General features: G+C 48.1%; 1 protein-coding gene across 5 annotated transcripts in view; it reads left to right on the forward strand.

The window, feature by feature from the left end:
• The window catches only part of SLC11A2 (solute carrier family 11 member 2), an 80,827-nt gene that overhangs the window by 44,834 nt on the left and 19,575 nt on the right, over positions 1-16,418 (forward strand). For all 5 annotated transcript variants that reach the window (XM_082205746.1, XM_082205750.1, XM_082205748.1 and 2 more), the window contains 8 exons: positions 2,839-2,909; positions 4,375-4,442; positions 5,663-5,818; positions 8,986-9,144; positions 9,866-9,949; positions 12,388-12,507; positions 13,611-13,760; positions 14,171-14,244. In XM_082205746.1, the coding sequence (XP_082061872.1) occupies positions 2,839-2,909; positions 4,375-4,442; positions 5,663-5,818; positions 8,986-9,144; positions 9,866-9,949; positions 12,388-12,507; positions 13,611-13,760; positions 14,171-14,244 (882 nt within the window). The remainder of the gene's footprint in view (positions 1-2,838; positions 2,910-4,374; positions 4,443-5,662; positions 5,819-8,985; positions 9,145-9,865; positions 9,950-12,387; positions 12,508-13,610; positions 13,761-14,170; positions 14,245-16,418) is intronic.

Here is a 16,418-nt window from a genome sequence, read left to right on the forward strand (position 1 = left end):
TTAGCAGCTATTAAAGGCTTAGCGGATTAGCGGCTAAAAGGCTATTAGCGGCTTAGCGGCTTAGAAAAAGGGGGGAAGCGGGGAAAAATCGGAACACTCGCAAGACGTTTTCGTCTTGCAAAGCAAGCCCATAGGGAAAATCGTCTTGCGAAGCAGCTCAAAAACGGAAAACCCTTTCGTCTAGCGGGTTTTCCGTCTTGCGAGGCATTCGTCTTGTGGGGCACCACTCTAGATGGAAAAATAATAAACATGGCACAGCCCTCCTAGGACTGTCAAAATTTCAGAATGCAGTTGGGAAAGTCCAGATGCTTGAATGTATCTCCTTGTGAAAAAGAAACTCCCTTCATGTAGAAACCTAGTTGTTGGCACCCGTCTGTCTTGAGAGACAATGGAGTGCGCCTCTAAGGGTGAAGTCAAACCACTGCATTAGCAGCAGCTCTCTGGGGTGCAAGCTTGGGCAGTGTGTATGGAGTTCCTGGCTGCACAGACAACAAGACCCCCCTCTCGGTCTCACTGATGTGGCCCAAAGGAAAGCCAAGCAATATGTTTGGCACCAGCTTGGCTGCAGCATTGCATCACTGAGAAAGTCAGGCTGGAACCATTCATCCTAACTTTCTCGTTTTCCACATTCAGGGATGGTGCAAATGGTTTGGGGATGTGTCTTTTCCTTGGATCCTGGAGAACCTTCAAGCATAGGATTCCACAAATGCATTATTGAACCAGCTTAGTCCTTGGCCGGCTATGTCCACACAACATTTCTCAACCTTTGCCATTCAGCTCACTGATTTCTGCAGGAGAGAAGCTCTGACAATGCAAAGCCATTCCTCTCATATGCTGTCTCCTCTTTGCTGCCACCAGCTCTCCCATAATACACCCCCCCTTACTTAGAATAAACCAGGGATAGGGAATCTTTAGGGACGCGGGTGGCGCTGTGGGTTAAACCACAGAGCCTAGGACTTGCTGATCAGAAGGTCGGCGGTTCGAATCCCCGCGACAGGGTGAGCTCCCATTGCTCGGTCCCTGCTCCTGCCAACCTAGCAGTTCAAAAGCATGTCAAAGTGCAAGTAGATAAATAGGTACTGCTCCTGGGGGAAGGTAAACGGTGTTTCTGTGTGCTGCTCTGGTTCGCCAGAAGCGGCTTGGTCATGCTGGCCACATGACCCGGAAGCTGTACGCCGGCTCCCTCAGCCAATAAAGCGAGATGAGCGCCGCAACCCCAGAGTCGGCCACGACTGGACCTAATGGTCAGGGGTCCCTTTACCTTTACCTTAGGGAATCTTTGGCCCTCCAGATGTTGCTGGACTACAGCTCCCATCATCCCTAACCACTAGCCAACTTGGCCGGGGCTGATGGGAATGGGGATCCAACCAGTTCTCGATACCCCCAGGTTCCCCACCCCTGCTGCAAACCCTCACCACTGCTTTGCCCTCCGAATTTTATTTTAAACATTGAGTAAGTAAATACACTGCAGATATGGGCAGTTAGAAATGAGATCCGCTCAGGTTTTTGGCAGAGCTTTTGAAAAATAAACAAGCCTTTATTTGCCAACAGTAACGGAGGAAAGCTGTACTCTGGCAAGCTGAGAGAGGCATCAGAATTGCTCAGCAAGGCCAGGAATTCCCCAGGCAAAGGAATTCAGTACCCCAGACTGGGAATTCCATTGCCAACAGAGCCCTTGTCTGCTGGGAAGCCTAGCACTGCACAGTCCCACATAAGGGATGTTTTGACACAATACCGTCTGTTGCGAGACCATGTTTATAATCTATTGCACGTTTTATGTTAATGATTTCTAGTCCTTATGTGACAAATCGTCACCGGCAAACTGAAAAATAAATCTCAAACATTTCCCCTGTAGGAATTTTCAAACTTCTTGAAGTGATATTATTCACCTTTTTTTTCTGAGCCCTTTTCTTTGCTGCTTGCCACCTCTCAAAAAGAAAAAAGTCACAACTGTATACTGTGTTCTAAATGTCTTATTGTTGATATTCTTCCATTGTTCTGGAAGCCTTCCATCCTGAAGGGCAGGATGCAGCGGCTATAAAGTAAATGGAACTGTGTGCCCCTTATTTTATATGATTGCATCTGAAGAAAGCACCAGAGCTCAGTGGGCAGAGCAAAGACTTTCCATGCCGACGGTCGCAGGTTCAATCCCTGGGACTGGGAATGTCCCCTGCCTGGAACCCTGAGCAGCTGCTTCCAGCCAGTGTGGACAATACTGAACTACAGGGACAAATTGGTCTGACTGTATAAGGCAAGGCTACCACAGCATTCTGATAGTTGCCGTATTTCCTCCAGTTCCTTTCTGAATACTTCTTAACACTGAATTTTTGTGTTATTGTTAAGAATTGCTAGGCAATATTTAACTGCTTTTTTAAAAACAATGGCTACTGTGGAGGGAAGATATGACCCTTGTTCGAAAGGCATGGCACTGTCATCCTGGCCCCACTCTCTTTCCCATCCTGAAAGGGCAGCTGGTTTTCTAAAATGCCCGCAGGGTTCAGAGCTTAGCTGGGCATAGCCAGTTGTAGCAACCAGGCTGCTGCTAAGTTGCCCATTTTTTTTTTTTCATCACTGGGAAAACGCAGCGTTTCACCCCATAAACTTTCAACAAACATGCTTAGCGTTCCTTGTGACTTTCTCTTATCTGATTCCCTCCCCTTCCACGGCTGAATGAGGCTTCCCAGGTTCTTTGCCTCTCAATAGGCAAGTATTTTGTCCACCTTTCCCAACACTTTAAAAACAGACTGTGAACGTAAAGGGGGATTGGACCCACTTGGTTTTCAGCCGATGAACTTAGAACACCCTGAAACCTCCGCTGCCTGTTTTATCTTCCTGCAGAATCCCTTTGTGGGGTGGAGTTCTCATCACAATTGCTGACACCTTTATGTTTCTCTTCCTGGACAAGTACGGTAAGCTCCTTTCTTATATAAGCGCTCCTCCTCCTGTCCTTAGTAATCTGACGAGTGGAGCAAGAGCACTTTTGCAATCAACCCTGGGGAGGCCCTGCTATTCATTGGGGCACGCTTGCGAAATCCTGGAAAAGGGCTTTTGCTTGCGACTTGCTTTGCAAACACAGACTCCGCATTGGAGGCCCTGCTGGGAATGAGGATTAGAGCTCGTAGGGCTCTCCAGATTGTAGGTGAAGTCTTGCAATCCACTTTGCAAAAGCTGTGGATTCCAGCGGCATGATGTCTTGCATGGGAAACGGCTACTGATTCAAAATGATTAATTCCTTCTCATGTGGCTTTCCTTGTTCTATAGTAATCAACTTCCTGGTTTGGTATTACCATTCGCTCTTCCATGCCTCACCTTCCGCCAAAGAACCAGCCTTTGTACATGGCCTCTAATGCTCTATGGGCTGGTGGGCTTTGTATCCCTGTGTACACTTTTCATGGAAAGAAGGCCCATGGTAGACTTTCCTTTCGAGTAAATGTCATGGGATTGGGCTGGAAAGAGTTTCCATTTTGTGATGCAGGTGTGCACCTGTCACTCAGTATTACGGAATCCTTCTTGTCTGAGAGAGAAGCTGCAATGCTTTTGCTGAGTTCTCTTCCCACACCATCCCAAGTCTCTCTCTCTGTTGTGTTGTGGAAAATGGTTTGTACTTTGCTTATGGAAATTGCTGGTCTCTTCATTGCTGGAGATGCTGCAACACAGCCTTTCCTGCCTGCCCTGCCCCCACCCCTTCAATTGCCTATTTTCCTTTTTCTTTTTTCAAACTTGTTAAATTTTGAAAGACTTAAGGGGAGCGTTTGCCCATGCTAGAATTGGAATTTGTTTCCGTTGCACCTCTGAAGCACAGGGGGGCACACATATGGGTCTTTAGAAATGAAACTTCAGCATGGTTCTCCTCTTCTTCCCCCAGTTCCAGACCACTCGCTGGACCCTTTTGCTTCTTTAAAATGATTTGAAGACTGTCCACCCCACTCTCTCCTGAATTAGTTACCCATTCGTGTGTGGGCATGCTTCAGTTGCGAACCGCTCTGTCCCTATAGTACGGCTGATCTTCTGTTCTAGCAAAAGAATATAGTTGTCCTGGGTGCTGGAAGAAGATCGAAAATATATTTTGACTGCTGATCTAGTTGCATCCTAACAGTTGTATTCAATGCACCACTTAAGTCGCTTGTTCCATCACTGCAAGGATTTCTCTTTGCACAATGGAAGGGCCTCACACTGTGTGGACATTCAAAGCATGCATGTTATTATGTTGAATGCCACCCCAGCAGAGCAACTTGTGCAGTGTGTAAATGCGCACGGCGCTGCTCGACCTGATGCCCAGTGTGATGAGGAAATGCTTTTCACTATTCTGGACCGTATGGAAGGACTTTTGGCTCCCCAAGCATCTCTTAAAAGGTGCATGTGTGTCTTTTTCAGGCTTGAGGAAACTGGAAGCTTTTTTCGGGTTCCTGATTACCATTATGGCCATTACATTTGGATATGAGGTAACATTCCTTTTTAATATGTGGGGGTTTTGCATTAGAGGTTAAAAAGCGACTTTTTCCATTTAGGATGTGACAAAACATGTTGAACTAGATGATGCTATGTGACATCTTCTAGTGGTTTCACGTAAGTGTTGGTCCATAGTCTGACTGGCCATAGAAGTGGTCTTCATATTGTTTGGGATTTCCCATAAGGGTGAAATTTGCAGCTTTGTGGTGGTGATGCATTCACACCTTCCTTCATATTTATTTTTATCATGCTTATATCCCCTCCTTCCTCTCAGTGGAAGCACAGGGTGGCTAACAATATAAAATATCAGCAATAAAATGTTGTTAGAACCTCTCATCAGAGCCAGATATGAAAACAAAACAGCAACTGTGTGCAGTCAGTAAAATCTGTTACACACCAAGGGTACAGATGAATAGATCAAATGTGACCGTAGCTCTGTATCAACATGGCCATGTAAAAGTAGGCTGGAAAGAGAGATTTGCTGCCTTGGTCTTCCCCAATCCAGTGCCCTCCAGGTGTTTGGGACTACAACTCCCATTAGCCCTGGCAAGCATGGCCGATGGTCAGGGTTAGTGGGAGTTGTAGTTCAGCAAATGTCTGCGGAAGGCTGCACTGTATGAAGATGAGGCATAGCTGTCAAGCGTCCCTTATTTGGCGGGACAGCCCCTTATCCCAGCGCCATGTCCTGCTGCTGTCCCTTATTGATGATGTCCCTTAAATTTCCCGGGTTTCAAAGCAACCCGGCCATGGAGGAGGGAGGCTCCAACTGTGTTGCTTGGCAGCGTTGCTCATCCAGTAAGAACGACTGGGGGGTGGAGCTTGCATGCCTTGTGCTGATCAAATTGGCTGCATTTCCTGGGGACTCGGCGTTGCTCAGCGCTTCCCAGTGGAGCGGACGGTGGTTTTCCTTGAGGGTTGAGGCTTTGTTTGGCTGCTGGCTGGGCTTTCTGCCTTTGGCTCGGAGGGGCTCAGAATTTGAACATACCTGTGCCGGGAAAATCCCTTAGTTTGGCTGCTGATCCCTTATTTTTGAGGCTGCTGGTCCCTTATTTTCAAATCTGTAAGTTGACAGCTATGAAACGAGGAGGGGAAAGTGAGGGGAAAGTACCTCACGAGGGCATTGCTGTATCAGTCTAAAAGTAGACATCTGTGTCTTGCCCAAGGCCGCTTGCGATTCCAGCTGTGCTAATAGCCATCCTCTATGTCCCTACAGTATTTTAGGGTGGGACCAGACCAGGGCCAGTTGCTGAAAGGAATGTTCATGCCGTACTGTGAAGGCTGTGGCATCCCTCAGCTAGAGCAAGCCGTCGGGATCGTGGGTGCTGTCATCATGCCACACAACATGTACTTGCATTCTGCGCTGGTCAAGGTAAGCTTGGGACATTGGTTGTTTTTGCCGATTTTCACTTCAGTCTTTCCCCTCACATTAGGGCTACCAGACGTTCCCGGGGACAGTCCCCGGATTTGCAAATCTGTCCCTGGACAAATTCCGTCCCCAGAATGTCCCCAGATTTGCAAATCTTTCCCCGGGAAACGTGGCAGTGGCAGCCTCAGCAGCCCAGAGCCAGCCTGGTAGCGCAGTTGGCTCTGGCTGGCTTCAGGAGCTGCTCTCTGCTGCTGCCGCTGCCACTGCTGAAAGGGAACCAGGGATGTCCGGCGGTGCAGATCTCCTGCCCCCTTCCCCCTTTGTTTTGACAGATCGGGGGAGGCTCGGGAGTCATGGGCGGGCAGGTGCTGCCCAGGAGGGGCGCAAGGCGCATAGTTTCTCTGCCAGGCAAGAGGCAAAGCCCTTCTTTTGTACCCTGTGAAATATACAGTGGTGCCTCGCAAGATGGAAAACTTGCTAGACAAAAGAGTTTTCCGTTTTGGAGGTGCTTCGCAAAACGAATTTCCTATGGGCTTGCTTCGCAAGACGACAATGTCTTGCGAGTTCCTGCTGGTTCCCCCCCCCTTTTTCTAAGCCGCTAAGCCGCTTATCAGCTGATCTGATCAGCAGATAAGCCGCTAATAGCCGCTAGACGAAGAGAATCACAGAACGGATTCTTTTCGTCTTGCGAGGCACCACTATAAATGTGCAGTTTTTTTAAAAAAAACTGGGCAACAGCCGCCCACCTGTGACTGCTGAGCCTCCCCCGATCAGTCAAACCAAAGGAGGAAGGGGGCAGGAGATCGGGGGGAGGCTCAGGAGTCACGGGCAGGTGGTGCGCAGTTGCCCAGTTTTTCAAAAACTCTGCGCATTTAAGTTTCACAGGGTGCGCAAGAAGGGCTTTGCACCTTTATACAATATGCATGTGTGCTTGGGCCCAGGGTTCTTTGCCTCACCATCCCCAATACTGACTCCCTATTGCTACTCAGCTTCCCAAAAAAAAAAGAAGTGTCCCCGGATTCATTGAAAAAAAATCAAATAACCATACACTCACGAATGCCACACAACGAAATCACAGTTGTGAACCTTCGCACACTTGGCTTCTAAAGCGGCCGCCTGTTCTGTCACACAGTGGCACCACTGTTGCTTCCGTCTCGCACGCCTGTGTACACACGCTGGGAAATCAGTCCTGTGGTGTAGTTAAAATGGCTGCCTTTGCTTTACCGCTCGCTGTGCTAAAATAATAATAATGCTGGGGAATGGAGAAGAGGCCACCCAGCAGTCAAATTGTGCCTACCATTGATGCCTTCAAATCAGCCTTCTCTGAAATTCATTCATCAATGCACAGCAACAACCGTGCAGGCTGTTGGGAAGAAGTCACAGCTTCTCTCATGGCACAGCCCCCCCTAGCTCAGCGGCCAGGAAGACAGCAGTTGCACTTGTTACCATAACCCTAGTTAGAAGGACGTGGGTGGTGCTGTGGTCTAAACCACCGAGCCTGTTGGGCTTGCCGATCAGAAGGTTGGCGGTTCGAATCCCCGCAACGGGGTGAGCTCCCGTTGCTTTGTCCCAGCTCCTGCCAACCTAGCAGTTCGAAAGCACACCAGTGCAAGTAGATAAATAGGTACCGCTCCAGCGGGAAGGTAAACGGCATTTCCGTGCACTCTGGCTTCCATCATGGTGTCCTGTTGTCCCAGAAGTGGTTTAGTCATGCTGGCCACATGACCCTGAAAGCTGTCTGTGGACAAACGCCGGCTCCCTCGGCCTAAAAAGGGAGATGAGCACCGCACCCTCACAGTCGCCTTTGACTGGACTTAACCGTCCAGGGGTCCTTTCCCTTTTACCTTTACCTTAACCCTAGTCTTGGTTGCCTGTTATGTTGGCAGGACACCACAGGGATTGTTGTAGCCCATGATAGGTTTCTAAAATCCAGTCACTCTTTTGAGAAGAGTGAACAGAGTTAACATCCCTCTTTGGGATATTTTACAGCTTTATAACCTTTATAGTTTTCAGCGGTGCGTGTTTTCCCTTTAAATTCACGTTCCTGTATAAAATGTGTTGTGGTTCCCATCTTGAACTAAAAAAGGACCACATCTAGTCCAGCATCCTTGTTCTCATGGTGGCCAAGCAGAGGCATATGGGCTGCATTAAGAAGCACCGTATTTTTCGCTCCATAGGGCGCACCAGACCATAGGGTGCACCTAGTTTTTAGAGGGGGAAATCAAGAAAAAAAATCCTATTTCCCCCCCCCCCCCAGTCCCAAAGTGCAGCGTACAGGCTGCGCGCAACCTCTCCCTGCCGGAGGGGTTGCGCGCTGCCATGGCACAAGCCAAGACACCGAGTGCAGAACAGGAGACCCTTCTATTCCTCCTCCGGCTTCCAGGCAGGCGCGTGGCTGAAGGGGCGCTGCACAGTTCTCCCTCTCTGCGCAGCGCCACTCCTGCGAAGGAGAGGCACTGCGCAGAGAGGGAGAATTGCGCAGCGCCCCTTCAAGTGAAGCTGGAAGAGGAACAGAAGGAGATCCTTCTGTTCCTCCTCCGGCTTCCAGGCAGATGCGTGGCTGACGCCTTTGGAGTGCAGCGGGACCTCACACTGCGCTCCGAAGGCTTTGGGTTCCTTTGGCTGAAGCCAGGAGAGTCTTAGAATAGAATCATAGAATCATAGAGTTGGAAGAGACCACAAGGGCCATCGAGTCCAACCCCCTCTTGCTCTCCCGGCTTCAGCTAAAGGAACCCGAAGCCTTCGGAGTGCAGCGCAAGGAGCCTGCATTCGCTCCATAGGATGCACACACATTTCCCCTTAATTTTTGGAGGGGGGAAAGTACATCCTATAGAGCGAAAAATACGGTACTTTCTTTTTCCACCTGCTCTGAATCTTCCAGGATTCAGCTTTCATAAATGAACCCAGGTTCTAGTATTTTGTTGGGTAGGCCAAGGTGGAAATTCCCATACATGAACCTTCTGTTCCGAAAGGCTGGGGTAGTCACAGGTGCATTATCGTACTGCGTGTATCTGTGAGACCCTAGCACACAGCCTAGCCCACCTAATTATTGACCTTCAAAAGATGGGTGAATATTCAGAATTTGCAGAGGATGCCACCTGTTGGCTTGGACACGGCCTTGAATAAACCTCTTCTTGCAGGCTGTGCTAACCTGTTCTCTTTCTGTCCAGTCTCGACAGGTGAATCGGGCCAACAAGAAGGAGGTCAGTGAGGCCAACAAATATTTCTTCATAGAATCCTGCATTGCCCTCTTCATCTCCTTCATTATAAACGTCTTTGTCGTTTCGGTATTTGCCCAAGCCTTCTTCGGAAAGACAAACAAAGACTTGGTGAGTCCCTGTTCTCTGTTTCTATTCTGGTATACTTTCTTCCATAATTTTAAGGCATTCCCAGAAGGGAACAAGATGTATCCCAGTAACTTGGGATATGACCCAAACTAAACCAATATTTGAAGGTTTATGTCGCACTAGTCTGTCAAAAAGCGTCCTTTGAGTGGCTTGTGAAGATCAGTAATAGGCCCCGCCCTTAAAGAGGAGCACACAAAAGCAAATGGGGAAAAGAAGGGGGAAAGCCAAGCCCAGGCACTGATTATTGGTTACAAAATACCTATAAGACCTGTTGGAAACAGTTCAAGGAAAAGGGGAGTTGCTTGGATCTCAAAATAATCAATAGAGCGACTGTACATATGGGACCAGCACGGGTGACTGTGCCTGGCGAATATTTAATATTCCTACCTTCATGGCTGTGATTCGGGGGTTGGCCACTTAATTCTATTCTGATTTTATTGTGATTTTGAGCTGTGTTTTAATCAATTGTTTGATTTTGTGTTTTTAATGTATTATATATTTGGTGTTAGCCGCCCTGAGCCCGGCCTTGGCCAGGGATGATGATGATGATGATGATGATTTTATTACATCCCATTTCTCCTGCTGCATTTATATTATATTATTTCATTACATTTCATATCCCAGCAATATGTTCCTTTCCTCATACTTGGATCGACCTTGTGAAAACGTAGTTTTTGAAACATGTCAAAATTTGTCTTTGCAGCAAGAAATGTGTGCAAATAAAACCTTTGCTCCACCTTCGTTGTTTCAATCAAATGGAACCCTGGATGTCGATATCTATAAAGGGGTGAGTAGGCCTTTGAACGGCAATATGCATTTTTCTTGAGGCAGCAAAGGAATATTAGGCTTGGCTCAGAACCGTCTTTGATTGTTTTAGCCCTTGCACCCTCAAACAAAGTTGACTGCATTTAAAATTCATGAAGAACCTTTGTGTAGCCAAGGAAAGGTTGAATCTAATGTTATGCAAGCAGACTTCCACTGGTGTGGTGGGACTTTCCCTCCTCCTCCCCCTTGCCCGCCTCCCGGCACACATTTCAAATCTTCCAGAGAGACCCCCTGGAGCATATTTTCAGGGGTGCAGGAGGTCCCCTTGGAATAGCAGAACACTCTTAACATTTAGCTTGTACAGTGTCTACCTTCTCTTTTATCTCCTTTTAATATCACTTTTTAAAAGAGCAGTGATAAACACAGCTCTGTAAGAATGCTGGCTAAAAGTCCAAATTAAAAAGGTAAAGGGATCCCTGACCGTTAGGTCCAGTCGCAGACGACTCTGGGGTTGCGGCGCTCATCTCACTTTACTGGCTGAGGGAGCCGGCGTACAGCTTCCGGGTCATGTGGCCAGCATGACTAAGCCGCTTCTGGCGAAACCAGAGCAGCGCACAGAAACGCCGTTTACCTTCCCGCCGGAGTGGTACCTATTTATGTACTTGCACTTTGACGTGCTTTTGAACTGCTAGGTTGGCAGGAGCAGGGACCGAGCAACAGGAGCTCACCTCGTCGTGGGGATTCGAACCGCCGACATTCTGATCAGCAAGCCACCACAGTGCCACCCGCGTCAAATTAAAAACCATCATGGTCCAAATTAAAAACCATCATAACCTACCTCTGAAAAACACTAATATGCAAAGTTGCAAAATGTTCTGTTTTGAGGACAGTGAACAAATTTGCCTTAAAAAGGAAGGTTCAACAAGCTTCCAGAAGAAAGTTAAAGAGGAGTTGTCAAAGATCTTGGGGAACCTGGTGGAGTATATACTGTATTTTTCGCCCTATAAGACGCACTTTTTCCCCTCCAAAAATGAAGGGGAAATCTGGGTGCGTCCTATGGGGCGAATGCAGGTTTCGCTGAAGCCTGGAGAGCGAGAGGGGTCCGTGCGCACCGACCCCTCTCGCTCTCCAGGCTTCAGGAAGCTATCCCAAGTCTTGCAAGCCCGGCGGGAGTTCCCGCGGGCTCACAAGGCTTGTGGGCAGCAGCCTGCACCCAAAAGCTGGGGACAGCGGGGAGGTGCAGAGCCGCCATCCCGCTATTCCCCGACCTGAACTGGAGGCTGGGGGGGGGGAGAGAAGCAAGCCTGCTTCTCCCCCCCCCCCAGCCCCACAAGCTCGCGGGATAGGGGGATGGCGGAGCGCCGCCATCCCGCTATTCCCTGACCTGATTTGGAGGTTGGCGGGGGGAGAAGCAAGCCTGCTTCTCCCCCCGCCAGCCCCACAAGCTCGGGGGATAGCGGGCCAAGCTGTCCCTGAAGGCAGAAGAGGGAGACGGAGCACTCCATCTCCCTCTTCTAGCTTGGGATGGTTGCGCAAAGCCTCTGCTGGGCAGCGCTGTCCCTGAAGGCAGAAGAGGGAGACGAAGTGCTCCGTCTCCCTCTTCTAGCTTGGGGATGGCTGCGCAAACCTGGGGGGAAATCAAATTTTTTCCTTTGATTTCCCCCCTCAAAAAATAGGTGCGTCCTATGGGCCGGTGCGTCCTATAGGGCGAAAAATACGGTATATATAAAAACACCCTGCAAAAGTTTTGATTTCAATGTTTCAGCCGTTGTTTTTTCTCTGGACTTAGCAGGGAAGGACAAGAGAGGAGATGCAAATATTAGACAAGTTTGGGTCCCCCCTTCATTGCTCTAGTGCAGGGGCCAGCAAACTTTTAAAGCAAGGGGCCGGTCCACTGTCCCTCAGACCTTGTGGGGGGCCGCACTATATTTTGGAGGGGAAAGAATGAATGAATTCCTATGCCCCACAAATAACCCAGAGATGCATTTTAAATAAAAGGACACATTCTATTCATGGAAAAACACACTGATTCCCGGACTGTCTGCGGGCTGGATTTAGAAGGCGATTGGGTCTAGTGTTCTGCAAGCAACCTTGGGGAGGTTTTTTTATTTCTGCTCCCATCCAAAGGAACAGTGCAAGCTCATTGCTCTTGGGGAAATGGAAAGTTGACAATGTAACTGTCATTTGGCACTGGCATATTTATGAAAATGAATGTGTGTGTGCAGTAGCCCTGACCTTCAAGTTCATGTTCTGTTTGAATAATAATAATAATAATGTTTTATTTATACCCCGCCCTTCCCAGAGTAAATTGGTCAACCTCATCTAAATAGCAGTTTTAATAAAATGGCCCCCTTGCATTAGATCGCTGCCTTGGCAGCTCTAAATTGTAAGTCTTTATTGGCCTTCCCCCTCAGAATTTTACTTTTACACATCATTGACAAGAATCCTTCTGTATTCTAGGGTGTCGTTCTCGGTTGTTCTTTTGGCCCGGTTGCTCTCTACATTTGGGCTATCGGGATTCTCGCTGCAGGTCAGAGTTCGACAATGACGGGAACATACTCTGGACAATTTGTCATGGAGGTATTTCATCTCTCTTCCGTCACATTGGCTTATGTTTGTCAGCCAGGATCCTTTTTCCTTACTTGAGTGAGGATGAGAGGATGGAGATATCGCAACCTGGTCTAAACAGTTCAGTTACCTGTGGGTGTTTTGCTTTCTGGTGTATGCAAGCAATTCTGCATGAAAGCTCAAACTTGCAAAAGAGAAGCAGCGTGCAATAACTTAGGCTGCTGGGTAGCATCTTCAGAGCAGATTCTGGGACTAAGAAAACAAACAACAAAACTTGTCAATGACATTTTTTAATAACTTTTTTTTAAAAAATCAGACTTCGCATGGCTTTCCATTTAAAGGTTAAAGGTAAAGGGACCTCTGACAATTAGGTCCAGTCGTGGACGACTCTGGGGTTGCGGAGCTCATCTCGCTTTATTGGCCAAGGGAGCCGGTGTACAACTTTTGGGTCATGTGGCTAGCATGACTAAGCCGCTTCTGGCGAACCAGAGCAGCACATGGAAACGCCGTTTACCTTCCCGCCGGAGTGGTACCTATTTATCTGCTTGCACTTTGACGTGCTTTCGAACTGCTAGGTGGGCAGGAGCAAGGACCGAGCAACGGGAGCTCACCCGTCGCAGGGATTCGAACTGCCAACCTTCTGATCGGCAAGCCCTAGGCTCTGTGATTTAACCCACAGCTCCACCCATGCATAGGAGTCTACTGTATAGGTAGTATTTGGTGGGCAGGAGCTGGGACCGAGCAACGGGAGCTCACCCCGTCGCGGGGATTCGAACCGCCAACCTTCTGATTGGCAAGCCACAGTGCCACCCACGTCCCGTGGTTTTCCATCTATGATTATATAAATAAAAATAATTTTTTTTATTTAAAAAAATCACCATGGAGTGATGTTTATGAAAATGAAAGACACACAAAGGTAAACGATGATCAAGTGAGAGAATACTGGAAGGTTGCGAGCGTATCTTCGTGAAGGTTCTGAGCATTAAGCTGAAAACTAGCCCGTTAACCTGAGAATGTCTTCCTTGTACCCATATCCCACCCTACAAACTGTTGTTTGATGACATTTGAGCTCTGCTGGCTATTCGGGTCATTTGCCTCCCCTTTGCTTGTTTCAGGGGTTCCTCAATCTGAAGTGGTCGCGCTTTGCTCGAGTGGTTTTGACTCGCTCCATCGCCATCACGCCCACCCTCCTGGTTGCCATTTTCCAAGATGTGGAAAGCCTGACTGGCATGAATGACTTCCTCAACGTTCTTATGAGCCTGCAGGTGAGAGTCCTGAAGAATAGTCGCAGGGGGCACATTTACTGGCCGCAGCGAAATTTGCCCTCGGAAAGGTTTGGGAGGGAGGACGGAATTCAGGTTCGACGCACTGGTTTTCAAAAGCAGGGATTCGAAATAATAAAACCTAGCAGTCCAATGAAAGGAAACTCGGCACATACTGAGTGGGTTTAGCAGTCTAGGGCCCATTTGTTTTCTACGTGGAAACAAGTAAGAGCTGTGCAATGCAGGTTATTTCGTATGCTAAAGGGGACAAGCCATCACCCTCCGGGGAAATATCATAGACTTGAGGGTGAGTTTTGTAAGGCCAGCTAGGAGGAAATCCAGAGCTGGAAGCCCAAGTTTAGGATACCTTCTTGAGCAATATCTCCCCCTCCCCTTTTTTTCTTCCTTTCCAGCTTCCTTTTGCATTAATTCCAGTACTCACATTCACCAGTTTGCGCCCTGTGATGAATGACTTCGCCAATGGCCTGTAAGTATGAAGGATTCCATGCGTAGCACATCCTTGAGGGACCTGAGAAGGGTAAAAACTGAGATGCATAATGTTTGCGCACGCGCGGGTTGCAATTTGGTGCTTCTGTGCATGCGCAAAGCGTGATTTAGCGCTTCTGTGCATGTGTGACTGCCGAAACACTGAAGTAACCCATTCCGGTACTTGCAGGTTTCGGCACATCTGCAACCTGAAGCATCTGTAACCCGAGGTATGACTGTACAGTGGTACCTTGGTTTACGAATTTAATCCGTTCCAGAAGTCCGTTCTTAAACCAAAGCGTGCTTTCCCATAGCAGCGGGGGACTCAATTTACAAATGGAACACACACAACAGGAAGTGGAACATTTTCTGCTTCCAAGGCAAAGTTCACAAACCAGGGTTCTTAATCCAAGCTGTTCAAAAACTAAGCTGTTCTTAAACCAAGGGGCCGCTGTATCTGGGAACTATTGTCACTTGAGCAAGCCACTTTAAATCTCAGCACCTGTATGTACCGTATTTCCCCCTCCATAACACGCAGATTTTTTCTCCTAAAAAGGAAGGGGAAATGTCTGTGCGTGTTATTGAGCGAATGTGTGGTCCCTGGAGCCGAAAAATCAGGCAAAAATCAAATCGCGCTTCACGGAGAAGGGAAACCTGAAAAGAGGAAGCGGCTGCTTTCCTGCATTCTGCCTCAGGGTCTTACTGCCCACCCACCTCTGTTTCGTTGCTGTGTTTGCTGAAACGGAACAAAGAGCAGGGAAAGCCCCTCCCCTCCAGGCAAGCAGAGGGGAAAGCAGAGTGTCGTTCCTTCTAATCCCTCTCTGTGCTCCGGTGCTGCTGGGGGAGAGGGAGAGGGGGAGGGAGGGAGGGAGAGAGAGAGAGGGAGAGAGAGAGAGAGAGAGAGATGGCTGGCTTGGGTGGGGAGAAACTTTTGCCTTTCTTTCCTCCCTCCCCTTAAATCCCTCTCCTGCATTCTTAGCCAGCTGCTTCTCTGCACACCCCTCTCATGTCCCTTCTTTGTTTTTCCTTCGCTCCCCACTTAAAATGTGGTTACAAAGCATAGATCCATATGGATCCTCAGGATCTTTCCATTGGGTCACCCCAAATTCACCATCAGATCACATAGCATGTCCATGGCTACAGCCTGCACCAAAAAAAATCACGCACCCACTGTTGCCTGGGGCTGCAATGGTGCAAAAACGTGGTTACAAAGCATGGATCCACAGGAATTCTCAGGATTTTTGCATTGGGTCACCCCAAATTCACCATCAGATCACATGTCTGTGGCCACAGCATGAAGCACAAAAATGATACATCCACTGTTTCATTCAGAATGTTTTTTTCCTTGTTTTCCTCCTCTAAAAACGTTGTGCGTGTTATGGTCAGGTGCGTGTTATAGAGCGAAAAATACGGTAATTCCGCAGCAAGTTGAGGCTTCACTTTATTACTATGAAGTGACACTCTTCACATGAGCATGGGACTATGTGCGTGTGCATGCATGCACACAGTATTTCTCTCCCCATCCTGTAAATAAAAAAAAGGACAGGGGCCCTCCCTCCAATGTGTGGAGTGTGTTTTATAGTCAGTACGACCGGTGGAACCCGTAGCTTTGCAGCTTTTCTGTGGGATGCCAGGACCACGTGTCCATTTTAGTTTGCTGTACTCCTCGGCAACATCTTTCTCTGTGTTTCACCAGGCTGCTGTGTGCAACCACTGCTGCCACAGGTAACAAAAAAAATCAACTTCCAGCACATCGCCATAAATACTTGTAAAGCAATACATGCAGTGACTCGCCAGCTGCCGAACCTTTTACACTGCCGTAAAACTTAGTAGAATACCACTTTTGTGTGTGTGTGTGTGTGTGTGTGTGTGTGTGTACACATACTTTTATACACACACACACACACACACACACATATACATATACATATATACCTCATCACTGCAGATGGTGACAGCAGTCACGAAATTAAAAGACGCCTGCTTCTTGGGAGAAAAGCAATGACAAACCTAGACAGCATCTTAAAAAGCAGAGACATCACCTTGCCAACAAAGGTCTGTATAGTTAAAGCCATGGTTTCCCCAGTAGTGATGTATGGAAGTGAGAGCTGGACCATAAAGAAGACTGATGGCTGAAGAATTGATGCTTTTGAATTATGGTGCTGGAGGAGACTC

This window comes from Podarcis vaucheri, assembly GCF_965113315.1.
Source record: "Podarcis vaucheri genome assembly, chromosome: 2".
Taxonomy (NCBI): Eukaryota; Metazoa; Chordata; class Lepidosauria; order Squamata; family Lacertidae; genus Podarcis; species Podarcis vaucheri.